The sequence below is a fragment of the Siniperca chuatsi genome, linkage group LG16 (genome assembly GCF_020085105.1).
Source record: "Siniperca chuatsi isolate FFG_IHB_CAS linkage group LG16, ASM2008510v1, whole genome shotgun sequence".
In the NCBI taxonomy this organism is placed as follows: domain Eukaryota; kingdom Metazoa; phylum Chordata; class Actinopteri; order Centrarchiformes; family Sinipercidae; genus Siniperca; species Siniperca chuatsi.
This window is the reverse complement of record NC_058057.1, coordinates 23,067,535-23,079,816: the sequence shown is the minus strand read 5'-3', so window position 1 is coordinate 23,079,816 and position 12,282 is coordinate 23,067,535. Positions and strand designations below refer to the sequence as shown.

The following is a 12,282-nucleotide window of genomic DNA, read 5'->3' as shown; positions in this document are numbered from 1 at the left end:
CACTACACTGCTTCTGAACTCTAATTCAGGTAAACATCTCTGATCTGCTGCACACTGTGTAAGTGGTTGTAATGTTGAATGTTGTGGTTGATACAAAGGGAAGTTATAGCTGTTTTGATAATTCTGTCTCCAAGTTGCTGGACAATGAGGCAGAAAAACATCACTCTGTCTTTAAATTTCCGAGTCTGTAATACCTGTAATATGACTAATCGCTACTTTAATTCCAGTAATTTGAATAAAGTACTCAAAGTGTGTGTGAGTGTGTGAGTGTGTGTGTGTGTGTGTTTTCACATGTTCTGCAGCTCATGTGTGGATGTTCCAGCAGCGGCTCCAGGTACCGGGGTTGGAATCCTTTCTGTGAAGGAACTGGTCTAAAAATAAAGAAGGAAAACGTATTATTTTGTATTACTCCATGTGTATGAGTGTTTGGGCACATCTGAAGGTTTTGACCAGAATTATTCACATCATGCTCCTAGAACAGTGGGCTTCCCATGCTTACAGATTGATATTGGACTATTTGTGTAGATAGAACATTTTGGAACACAGTTGTATTTTGATTTCAAAAATTGATTAAACATCTTTTCTGTGACTTTCTCTGTACTCTGTAAATTGCTGTACTGTAGGTCTACATTAGCCTTTTATGTTTTGTCTTGATATTGTAATTCTTAATATCTAAAATTGATCATTTAAATATATAAAAATTATAATTCTTGCTAATTGCAGGAGTATTCTAGCCAGTGAAACTGATCATTAGACGTGGACACCCCTCCATTAGATATTCTAGAAAAAAGGATCCATATACAAACTTTATCCACCATGTTTTACAATGTTTTTATGGGCGGATTAGTCAAGCAGTGCTCTCCAAGAAAGGGTCTCATTTCTTGCATTTACAGAATCTGCATGTAATAAACATCAAGGTCCATACAGCAACACCAATATTATAATGCTAAATTATTTTCTAATGTGTTTAATAATTTGGTTATTAATATGTTTATTGTTTTTGTTGTATAAAGCACTTTAACAGTTTTGAGTCAGCAAGGCAAATCCCTTTCAAGGCAGACTGCAAAATTCTTGGGTGCATTTTACAAAAACAACAAAATTCCCCGAATATTAAACAATGTTTTTATTTTTTTTTTTTTAATCTGAAACTTTCCCCTAAAAACCGCTGAGGTCTTTGTTCAGTCTATTCTTTAACCACTCAAAATCTGAGGGGAAACCTGACTCATTGCGTATGTGAATCTCTGACACAAAAATAAAGTTTGATCATCATTAGAGTGAGAAATTAAGTGCAGGTACCTTTTTCCATGCTGCAGCTACAGCCTTGTGTAGGCCGTAGGGTCGGAGGACCTGTAAACCCTCACAGGTGTTGTATATCTGCCTACAGACAAAAATAAAGGCCCCACATAATGTATGGGACATGTCGGATTCACTTAGCAATGACAGCTCCTTATCCAGAAGCCTGAGGGTGAACTGTACAATGACATGAGCAGCAAAGGTTCTGCAGAGGAGAGGGGAAACAGATAGAGAAATATGCTCACAAGAGATACAAGATAGACAGATGTGTGCAATATGAGGTGTTTTGCTTAGAACAATTACAATGTGCAAAGTACACAGTGTCTCAAGGTGACTCAAAACAGTCCTGATCTCGATCTGTTACTTGTCTACAGTATGTTGGGGGAGTTATGGCGTGCTTTATGTCCTTTCCCTTCCTGCATTTTTAATGTTGTTTTCTAAATGTCAAATATATTCTAGCACATTTCTTTATTGCTGTAAGTGACCCATTTGTATTGTTTTCCTGGTTTTCAATTTATCAAATTCACAGGCTTTCCCTGTCTGGACTAGATCTCTAAAATCCTTGACTGACAAGAAACCCCTAGTCCCTATTGCACTTTTATATGCTCATTTTTACGACATTTTTCAGAGGAGGTACAATGAAGAATTAATGGCAGGCTAGAGCACATTAGTCAAAACAAGGTTTTGTATTCAACAATGGTAGCAACCTTGGTGAATGTATTATTGCTAATGGACAACAACAGGTTGGACAGACTGACCCAGGTTACAGGCTGGTCAGGGTCAGCCAGTTAAAAACAGAATACAAAACTAACTTGAGGCCTTTGAGCAACTGAGTATCTTTAAAAAGGCAGAATGAGTAGGATTTTCCTAAAAAAAAAACAAAAAAAACAATGTATAGACTCAAATCTATATTTTTTATATACAAAAATAATCCCTCTCAATCATCACTTATGACCCACTAGAAGTGTGTGACAGTGTCTGTATCTGCAGAGACTGCCCTCTGCCTGTATTTTCTTCTTATTTTTATAATCAATCTTTGGGCAGTGGTGTGTAGCCCCCAGCCAATAACAGCGCACAGGCTGTGAGGTCGGGACTCTACTACTACTATAAAAACGTAGCAACCAGGTTACATCGCTGTCTCCGTCTCTCTCCTCTGCTCTCTGTCATGAATGTATCTCCAGCGCTAAAACAAAGTGTGCAGATAGGTCTGGCTATGCGAGACTATGGATGTCTGTGTGTTTGTTTGACCGAGGACAAGTCTCTCTCTCTCTCTCTCTCTCTCTCTCTCTCTCTCTCTCTCTCATTGCTTCAGACACAAAATCCAACAACGTGGTTCCTTCCAGCAGGGTTGTGCGGAAGTGTGGCAGTGTATATTTGTGCTTAAGAACTTAATCGCCATGAACCAATCCAAAAAAAAAAAAAACACCTTTATTTCTTCACAGCTTTGTTCTCGCTAACACCGCTCCCTCTCTTCATTCACTCTCTAGCTCGGTCGACCACAGCTGCTCTCACTCGTTGAGCTGGGGAGGAGGGGCCAACTTTGAATTGTGTGTTTACAAATAGCAACTGACAAATCCTACTCATTCTGCACTAATAAAACATACTTTCTGGAGTTTTTGCTGCAATGACACTTGAGTAGATCAAAGATATAATCGCAGTGACTGACAAACCAGTAACATCTTCGGGTCTAATCTGCTCTCTGTGCAGATCCAGGATTTGTTATGCAAACTTAACTCTATATTGAAGTCTTCTTGCTAAGTGCTAATTTATTCATTACCATGAAAGATACAAAATTGCTCTGTGTATTTAAATCAGAATTCAATCACACTGTCTCACCTCTCACTGTGGGCTACAACTAGATTCTTCTCGTATAAGAAGAGAGCTAATCCTCTGTCAGTGTTTGCGATGCGAGCCAGAACATCAGCAATGAGAGTCAGTGTAGCTGCAGGAGATTTTAATTTGGCCTGCAAACCGTAGAGAATAAACAGACAAAAATTAACCAGCTGATTCAGAAACAAGTAGAATCCCAGAAGGGATGAACAGCTATTGAAAACTGAAATAACATCATTAACTTTGACAATGATGGAACCAAGAAAAAGCTATTATATTTTCATAATGTAAATGGGTAATGGTTAAGTTTAGGATAAGACCTTGCAGTTATAGTCAAAAATAGGATTAGATATAGGTATATTAGGGAAATATGGTAAAGGCATTTAATTCTCAGGGTTAAAATTAGAGCTACTGATTGGGAAATAAATCAAGTTATGGACTGTAGGGTAAGCTTTTATTATGATTGAATATGCCATATTCTAATATTTTGTGTCACAGTCAGACATCTTTAAATATGACCATTTCAACACCAGAAGTAAGAAAGTATTAGGTGTCTTTCCCAGAATTTTTATTTTAGCAGGTTGTAAAAGCCCCTGAAAAAGAAATTAAATCACTAGAAAGCTCACAACTGATAATTCCATTCGTGAATTTCTTGGGTTAATAATTGTATAAAGCTTTGTGGTACACTCCCATACCAACATATTTGTGATCCACCGCAATATGAGAGGTGTGTTCTGTCATTAAAAAGGAAGACTTTCCGTTACACTCAACATCGGGAGTCTGCAATTGTCTAACTGTTGTCTTTGTTGTTGTTATTTGTACTGTTAATAATGTTTTGCAGAATTGGGAAAAATTAATAGTGTTAAAAAAATAAGGCATGGTGACATAGTTTACCTGCTTAATAACTAGAACTAGAAACTCAAATTTCAAACTTAACTTGTAAATATTTGTATTTATGAATCTCCATTGTGTTTGTGGTATGTATCTGCAAACCTATATATGGTCTATTCTTCTCACAACTGTATTAAAACAAATGTGTGTGTGTGTGTGTGTGTGTGTGTGTGTGTGTGTGTGTGTGACCTGCTGTCCATTAAGCAGAGCTATAACAGGAGCCAGCAGTGTCTCTATTACAGGGGTCTGGTAGAGACACTCTGCAGCACACTCTGTCCTCTCACACAGCATCCACAGCACCTCCATCGCCAGCCCGCTGGGCGACAGGGAGTCTGAACACACACAAATGGTAAATTATAACGTTTTTCCAACTGAATTAATATGTGCTTTGTGTTTGGACTGTGCTGAATTACATGCATGTCAATACATCTTATAATATTCACATAATTTAAAACTGACACTAAACACATTGTCCTACTTGTACTCCATTTGTTGATAACCTGGGAATCAAATTTTATCAAGATGCTCCTACCAAAGCCGCTGGATGCTTCTGGGGGTTTCCTGCCTGGATCTGTGCAATTCCATTTTTATACAGTAGGTTTTGTAGATTGGACACATTACATGTATGTATACATCGTCATTGTGAATGTGTTTAAACCTTGATTGATGCCTTTTTGCTTTTATGTACAGTATCATACAAAACATATGAAGAGTTTATAAAATGTGACATTGTTATTGGTCAATCTACCCTACAGTATGTAGAGTAGTTAAAGTATTTTTTGGTGCTTTGAGCACCACAAGCCGAGTGCCATATAGTCCCATTATATTCAAAAAAGGCAGACCTCTCTACGGCCGATATCTCCAAAGCTCAGCAACTCAAACCAAAACAATCTAGATGGATAAATAGAACTACAGGTAAGAGGGAAAATATGTATTTTTGATTTGGGAGTGAACTGTCCCCTCAGGGCATTAGTAGCAATAAAATAATATTACAGTATACATAATAATTTAACAGTATGATATAGGTCATTCTGCATGATGAGTTCTTTAACTTTTAATACTTAAGTTTAAGTACATTTTGCTGATAATACCTACTTTTAAAAAGGAAGTAAAGGATATGAGTAGTTCTCCCACCACTGTCACACTCATACTTCTTAAAAACATTTTAGGGACATTCATCATCACTGGATAGTGTGCAAAAGTTAAAATCAACAAGAAACTTTGGGTACAATAATAAATCTGTTTTAGAGCATTGGGAAAGTCTCATTCTTTTTGTGACATTGTTGTATTTTCATTTAAATATTGCCTAATAGAGCTTTAAATTAAGTATCCTCCAGCCAAGACTAACTCTCTCACATACATACTTTAATTCTGCATCTATCTCTGACATTGCATTCTGTAGCATCATGATACTATTCAAAATATACTTTCAGGCGTGGTGCAGGTGATCATCAGACTGCAGGTAAAATATTAATATAAATCTATGACTTGCTCAACATGACTTCCTGCAGCAGCCAAACAAGATTATTCTCTGGCAAAGTCAAGGTAGGGGACATTAGTCAAGTCAAGGCTGGGGTGCTAAAAGCCTGTGCCCCCCAGCTTTGTGGAGTCCTTCAACACGTCTTTAACCTGAGCCTGAGTCTTCAAAGGGTCCCCATTCTGTGGAAGACATCTTGCCTCGTTCCTGTGCCGAAGACGCCACGTCGCAGTGGCTCCAAGGACTACAGACCGGTGGCACTGACCTCCCACATAATGAAGACCCTGGAGAGACTAGTGCTGGTACAGCTGCGGCCCATGGTCAGACCCCTCCTGGATCCCCTTCAGTTCGCCTACCAGCCCCGACTGGGAGTTGAGGACGCCATCATCTACCTGCTTAACCGCATCCACACCCACCTGGACAGGCCGGCAAGCACGGTGAGGATCATGTTTTTGACTTCTCCAGTGCTTTTAACACCATCCGGCCTGCCCTGCTGGGAGAGAAGCTGGCAGCGATGCAGGTGGACGCCCCCTTGTGTCCTGGATTGTGGACTACCTGACTGGCAGACCACAGCATGTGCGGCTGCAGCACTGTGTGTCAGACAGCGTGGTCAGCAACACTGGGGCCCCCTCAGGGACTGTCCTCTCTCCCTTCCTCTTCACCATCTACACCACAGACTTCAGCTACCACACAGAGTCCTGCCACCTTCAGAAGTTTTCTGATGACTCTGCTGTGGTGGGATGTGTCAGCGGTGGTGATGAGACGGAGTACAGGGCTGTGGTGGGTAACTTTGTTTCATGGTGCGAGCAGAACCATCTGCAGCTCAATGCGACAAAGTCAAAGGAGCTGATTGTGGATCTACGGAGGGCCAAGGCACCAGTGACCCCGGTTTCCATCCAGGGGTCAGTGTGGACATTGTGGAGGACTACAAGTACCTGGGAGTACACTTGGATAATAAACTGGACTGGACCAAGAACACTCAGGCTGTTTACAGGAAGGGCCAGAGCCGCCTCTATTTTCTGAGGAGGCTGAGGTCCTTCAACATCTGCCGGACAATGCTGAAGATGTTCTATGAGTCTGTGGTGGCCAGTGCTATCCTGTATGCTGTTGCATGCTGGGGCAGCAGGTTAAAGGTAGCGGACGCAAACAGACTGAACAAACTGATCCGTAAGGCCAGTAACATTGTGGGGGTGGAGCTGGACTCTCTGGCGGTGGTGTCAGAGAGGAGGATGCTGGCCAAACTACACGCCATCTTGGACAGTGTCTCCCACCCGCTCCATGACGTGCTGGTCAAACAAAGGAGCACCTTCAGCGGAAGACTCATCCCACCAAAGAGCACCACAGAGCGCCACAGGAAGTCATTCCTGCCTGTGGCCATCAAACTATTTAACTCCTCCCTCTAAGGATTAGTCTGTTTGACCCTAGGTCACTAAACTGGACATTGAGCATTACATCTTAATAATAATTGTGCAATATTCTGTTTACTACTCAAGTGCAATATTAGTTTTCCCTTGTTAGTTTTTCTTATTACTGTTACGGATATACCTCAATTACTCTCGACAGTACATGCACCTCCGCTTTTACTATTATTTATTACATAATTAGTGACATTGTATTTATACTGTACTTCACCATCTACCAGTAAACCCACTTGGTACTCGACACTTAGTTTATCTTATACTTATACCAACATGTTACCTAATTTATTTCTGACCTGTTTATAGTGTATAATATCGTTTTCTCCTGTGTGCACTGACGTAAAGAAGAGCTACTGGAACAAAGAGTTTCCCTACGGGGATCAATAAAGTATTTCTGATTCTGATTCTGATTATTGATCACTGGCAGGAAAGTTGCTGTAGTGTAATTCATGAGAATGAATGGTGCAATAAAGCAAGGGCTTCCAGGAGACAAGCATAGTACTGCATGACTCAGTACAAGGTTAAAAGATAAAAGATATGGTCTGAGCAATGCTGTTATGCCTCATAGAGAGGGTTACTATGTTCCTTCTGTCCCTGATTCCAGACAGGAGGAAGTGGAAGGGAGGAGTCGAAACTCATTGACGTATTTTATATCCGTGTGTTAGTGTGTAGGGCCCACCTGTGTGTGAGGCGTCGCTGTGTGGAAGTTTGGGGTGTTGGTACATGATGGTAATCAGGATAACAACCAGGTCTGTCAGGGTTACTGGATCTGAAACAGGACATAATAAATAAGTAAATTTGTCTTGTTATGCAGTGTCTAGACAGGGACAGTAAAAGTAGTGGATACTGCTGAGAAGGAAATCAGAGTGAGTCCATGTCTGAAGTTTTGGTAACTTTGAAGATGAGGATCCTATTTGTTCACGGTTTCCTCCAAATTTTATGTCTGGGATGAGTTTTAGTATCTGGTGTGATTCAAAATTGTCTGATATCAGGATACATGCATCAAATCACATTTGTACTTTAACTGAATGTAACTGAAACAAGTCAAATACACAGTATATAACATTTCATCACAAGCATGTCTAAAGGGGATTTATATACCATATCATTTACCATAACTCATACTTCATATTACAGCTGAAACAATTAGTCGGTTAACAGATTTGTCAGTTAAATCATTTAACTAATTTATCAAGCAAAAATGTCAACCATTTGCTGGTTCCAGGTTCTCAGATGTGAAGATTTGCTGCTTTTCTAAGTTTTATATCATTATCAATCGAATGTGCTTGGGTTTTGGACCATTGGTTGGACAAAAAAAAACAACATAAAAGACATTTCTGTGATGAGCATTTGTTACTATTTTTGGATATTTTATACCCTAAATGATTAATCAATGAATCAGAAAAATAAATTATAATGAAAATAATTGTTAGTTTCAGCCCTAATCCATAAGCCTATACTACATCATATAATGTAAATGCAACATAATATGTAATACATGTTGCCAAGGACGGATGATTAGTTGTCATTATCTATGTATTCTTCTAGTAGCACAAAAAACGTTACCCATATTGTAAGGAGAACACTGCTGATGAAATTTCAGGGAAACTACTATCCACAAACCACCATTAGTCTGGTAGGATAGTGGACTTCAGATTTTGGCTGTGAAATTACTGAAATCAAATGTCTGAACTGTTTGAGCTGGATAATTAAGTATGTGAAGTGACTGAAATACTTGCCACGATGCCTAAATGGTACTCTAAATGTAAAAAATTATGACAATAAATCACATTTCAGTTTATTTTGGTCGGTGTGTGTCTATGAGAGAGAACTGACTCTTTCAGTGACAGACAGTAAAGTGATAACATTTTATCAAAATCAAATTGTCACTATGGCAAAATTGGGAAATAAGACCTGGGATGAAACAAATAATTTAATCAAATAAAATAGAGAAATCTTCTAAAACATGTGATCAAAAAATTTCATGTACAACGGAAAATTGTTTAGGAACTGACACATATTATGACACATATTATGACACATATGGGGAATAAACTGGTCTTGGTACCCATTTCAAGGTGTGGAGACTCATCAACAGGCCTCCACCCAACGTCAATGATTTGATTGCCTCCAGACTAACTTGGAAGAAGAGTGATTAATGGTGAAATAAAAAAGCTTTAAGAGCAGTGACAGCAGACGATGAGTCTGCCTATGTATCACGCACGTCATTACATAATTTTATCAGTGGTTAAGATGGGGTGGAGGGAACAAAATCACTGCACAGGAGAAGTGGAGGGAGTAGTACTATGTATAAGCTGATCAGACACATTCCTGCATAAGATTATCTGATGAAAAGATTGGATCGTTTATTGCCCTGTGGATCTGCACAGGGCAATTTTATGCACACTTGGATTGAGATACAGTTACACAACTCTACATGCACATTTGTAATTAGTTCTGCTACAATAATGTCACCATAGTTTCCCAGTTTCCAGTCTTTGTATGTAGCTTCATATTTAATGGACAGATATGAGAGTTGTATCGGTCTTCTCATCTAACACTCCGCCAGAAAGCGATTAAGCATATTTCCCAAAAAGTCGAACTATTCCTTTGATTACAGTCAAACCTTATGCTGCTTTTAGTAAAACAACTATGTATGACATTAAAATTATTATTATACCCCACATGCTTTGGCAGATGTTTAAAACTGTTTATAGAACAGGTATTGTACCTTTGCATTTCCTCACTTTGATGGGAAAGAGCTTTCTCCCATTGGTGTAGATGAGGAGTTTTCCCAAGACACAGAGCGAGTGGACAAAGAAGGCATATTCAAGCTCTTTTCCTATATAAACACTCCTTTGGGCTGAACCTGAAACATTAAACAGAAAATAAAAATGTAAAACTTGAACCGTCTAGACTTTTGCTGTAATCATATTTCCAGTTTCCATGAATGCCCCTGCTGGGATGTTGTGGTGGACAAACGTTTAAAACGTCAGATAGAATGAGATTTTCAAATGAAAAAAGTCTTTGGCAACCTTGCAGTGCCTCAGGGGTGCAGAAAATCAAAAAGAAGCACAGCTCAGAAAAACTGTTCTTTCATGAGGAGTGTATCAGTGACGGGAGAGTCAGCATTTCTTCACTCATCCAAGACAAGGTCAAAATGTTCAGTCTAGAGAAGCCAGCTGGCTTACAGGATATAACACACTGACATTCCTTTACGCCTACTGTATTCACTCTCATTTATTGAATTTTCACAATTAAATGTGCAACTGGATGTGCAGCATTTTACCATCAATCTATATAATTCTTAATGTTAATTTTGCAAATTTAGAATAAATACTGTAAAGACACAATCGCTGAGAGACAATGTTGCCTAAATTTTGAGAAACACAAGCAAAAAGTGGCTCCACATGACATTCAGACACTAGTCATAAAAACAGTCTTGTGTTTTTTGTTGCAAGGTATTACGAGTGAATTCAAACATGACGAGAGTTACCTTGTTATCCTGATTATTTTAGAACTGTAGTAACTTGTACTAAATTTAAGGCACATATCACGTGTTTTTCTTAGCTTATGATATACAACTTCTATGTCCCAAATGAGTGGAGTGAGGCTGTACTTTTCCTCAAGCATGGAGATTCATTCACTGACAAAATAATCTTAACTCAAAGATCCACTTCCTGGCTTTTTCCAGCACTTTCAATGACATCACTTGCTCCTCACCAAATGTACTCTTTGTGTAGGACTTCCATAACATTTTATCAAATCCAAATTCAGTATCTTATCATCCAAATTCTTTAAAATCATTTATATAATTAGGTTTGAAAAGGAGCCCTTTGGAGCTTTCTTCAAAAGTTACATTCAGTGTTACTCACCAAACCGTATTTTGCGTATCCTTTAGCTCTAACAACTATGTTAAATGCATTTTATTTCTCAAAATGTCTGCAAAGCTGATTTTTGAATATTTTAAATCATGCATAGTTTACATATATGTTTGCTAGCTTGCATGCTTCATTACTTCTTCCTTGCCTTTTTTGGTACATTGCTACGCTTCTTTGTGCGTTACTGCCACCAGTTGTTGATCAGTGGAATAGCGTGAAACCTGCTCATGTGCATGCATGTGCATCTTCATGCACGTGATACAAACCAAACTGGGTCCCACTAGTAAAAACATTGCTCCATAACACTTTAATGTTTCTAAAAAAATCCACAGGGCACCTTTAACTTATATATATATATATATATATATATAAAAAAAAAAAAACTTGTCCTTCACCCCCGCGGGTGGTCTCATCCTTCGAGCTCGGGTCCTCTACCAGAGGCCTGGGAGCTTGAGGGTTCTCTTGCAGTATCTTTGCTGTTCCCAGTACTGCGCTCTTCTGGACCGAGATGTCTGGTGTTCTTCCAGGGATCTGCTGTAGCCACTCCTCCAGTTTGGGGTCACTGACCCGAGTGCTCCGACGACCACGGGCACCACTGTTGCCTTCACCTTCCAGGCCTTCTCCAGCTCTTCTCTTAGCCCTTGGTACTTCTCTAGTTTCTCATGTTCCTTTTTCCTGATGTTGCCATCGCTTGGTATCGCCACGTCAACCACAACGGCTTTCCTCTGCTGTTTGTCAACCACCACGATGTCAGGCTGGTTCGCCATTACCATTCTGTCAGTCTGGATCTGGAAGTCCCACAGGATCTTGGCTCGGTCATTCTCTACCACCTTTGGAGGTGTTTCCCACTTTGACCTCGGGTTTCCAGTCCATACTCAGTGCAGATGTTCCTGTACACTATGCCAGCTACTTGGTTATGGCGCTCCATGTATGCTTTTCCTGCCAGCATCTTACACCCTGCAGTTATGTGCTGGATTGTCTCAGGGGCCTCTTTGCACAGCCTACACCTTGGGTCTTGTCTGGTGCGGTAGATCTGGGCCTCTATTGCTCTGGTGCTCAGGGCCTGCTCCTGTGCAGCCATGATGAGTGCCTCTGTGCTGTCCTTCAATCCAGCCCGCTCTAGCCATTGGTAGGACTTCTTGATATCAGCCACTTCAGTTATGTTCCGGTGGTACATCCCATGTAGGGGTTTGTCCTCCCATGATGGTCCTTCCTCCAGCACGTCTTCCTCTGTTCCACCTTGCCTGAGACATTCCCTGAGCACGAATTTTTTATTTTATTTTTTTATATATATATATATATATATATATATATATATATATATATATATATATATATATATATATATATATATATATATATATATATATATAATCTTTGCTAATAAAAACTGTGATGAGAGAAAGTTAAATGTTCAAGAAATTTGTTACCATTGTATCTTAGGGGGAATTTTGCTGACCAGGAACCTAGTCCAAAATGGAACCAGAATAGA

General features: G+C 39.5%; 1 protein-coding gene across 6 annotated transcripts in view; it reads right to left on the bottom strand.

Annotated features, from left to right (window-relative positions):
• Positions 1 to 12,282, bottom strand: part of tbc1d32 (TBC1 domain family, member 32) — an 83,581-nt gene that overhangs the window by 63,177 nt on the left and 8,122 nt on the right. For 5 of the 6 annotated variants that reach the window (XM_044168923.1, XM_044168919.1, XM_044168922.1 and 2 more), the window contains exons 13-18: positions 9,641 to 9,778; positions 7,589 to 7,678; positions 4,204 to 4,346; positions 3,130 to 3,257; positions 1,297 to 1,498; positions 292 to 371 (exon numbers count right to left, since the gene is read on the bottom strand). In XM_044168923.1, the coding sequence (XP_044024858.1) occupies positions 292 to 371; positions 1,297 to 1,498; positions 3,130 to 3,257; positions 4,204 to 4,346; positions 7,589 to 7,678; positions 9,641 to 9,778 (781 nt within the window). The remainder of the gene's footprint in view (positions 1 to 291; positions 372 to 1,296; positions 1,499 to 3,129; positions 3,258 to 4,203; positions 4,347 to 7,588; positions 7,679 to 9,640; positions 9,779 to 12,282) is intronic. The other variant, XM_044168924.1, reaches the window with a different exon arrangement.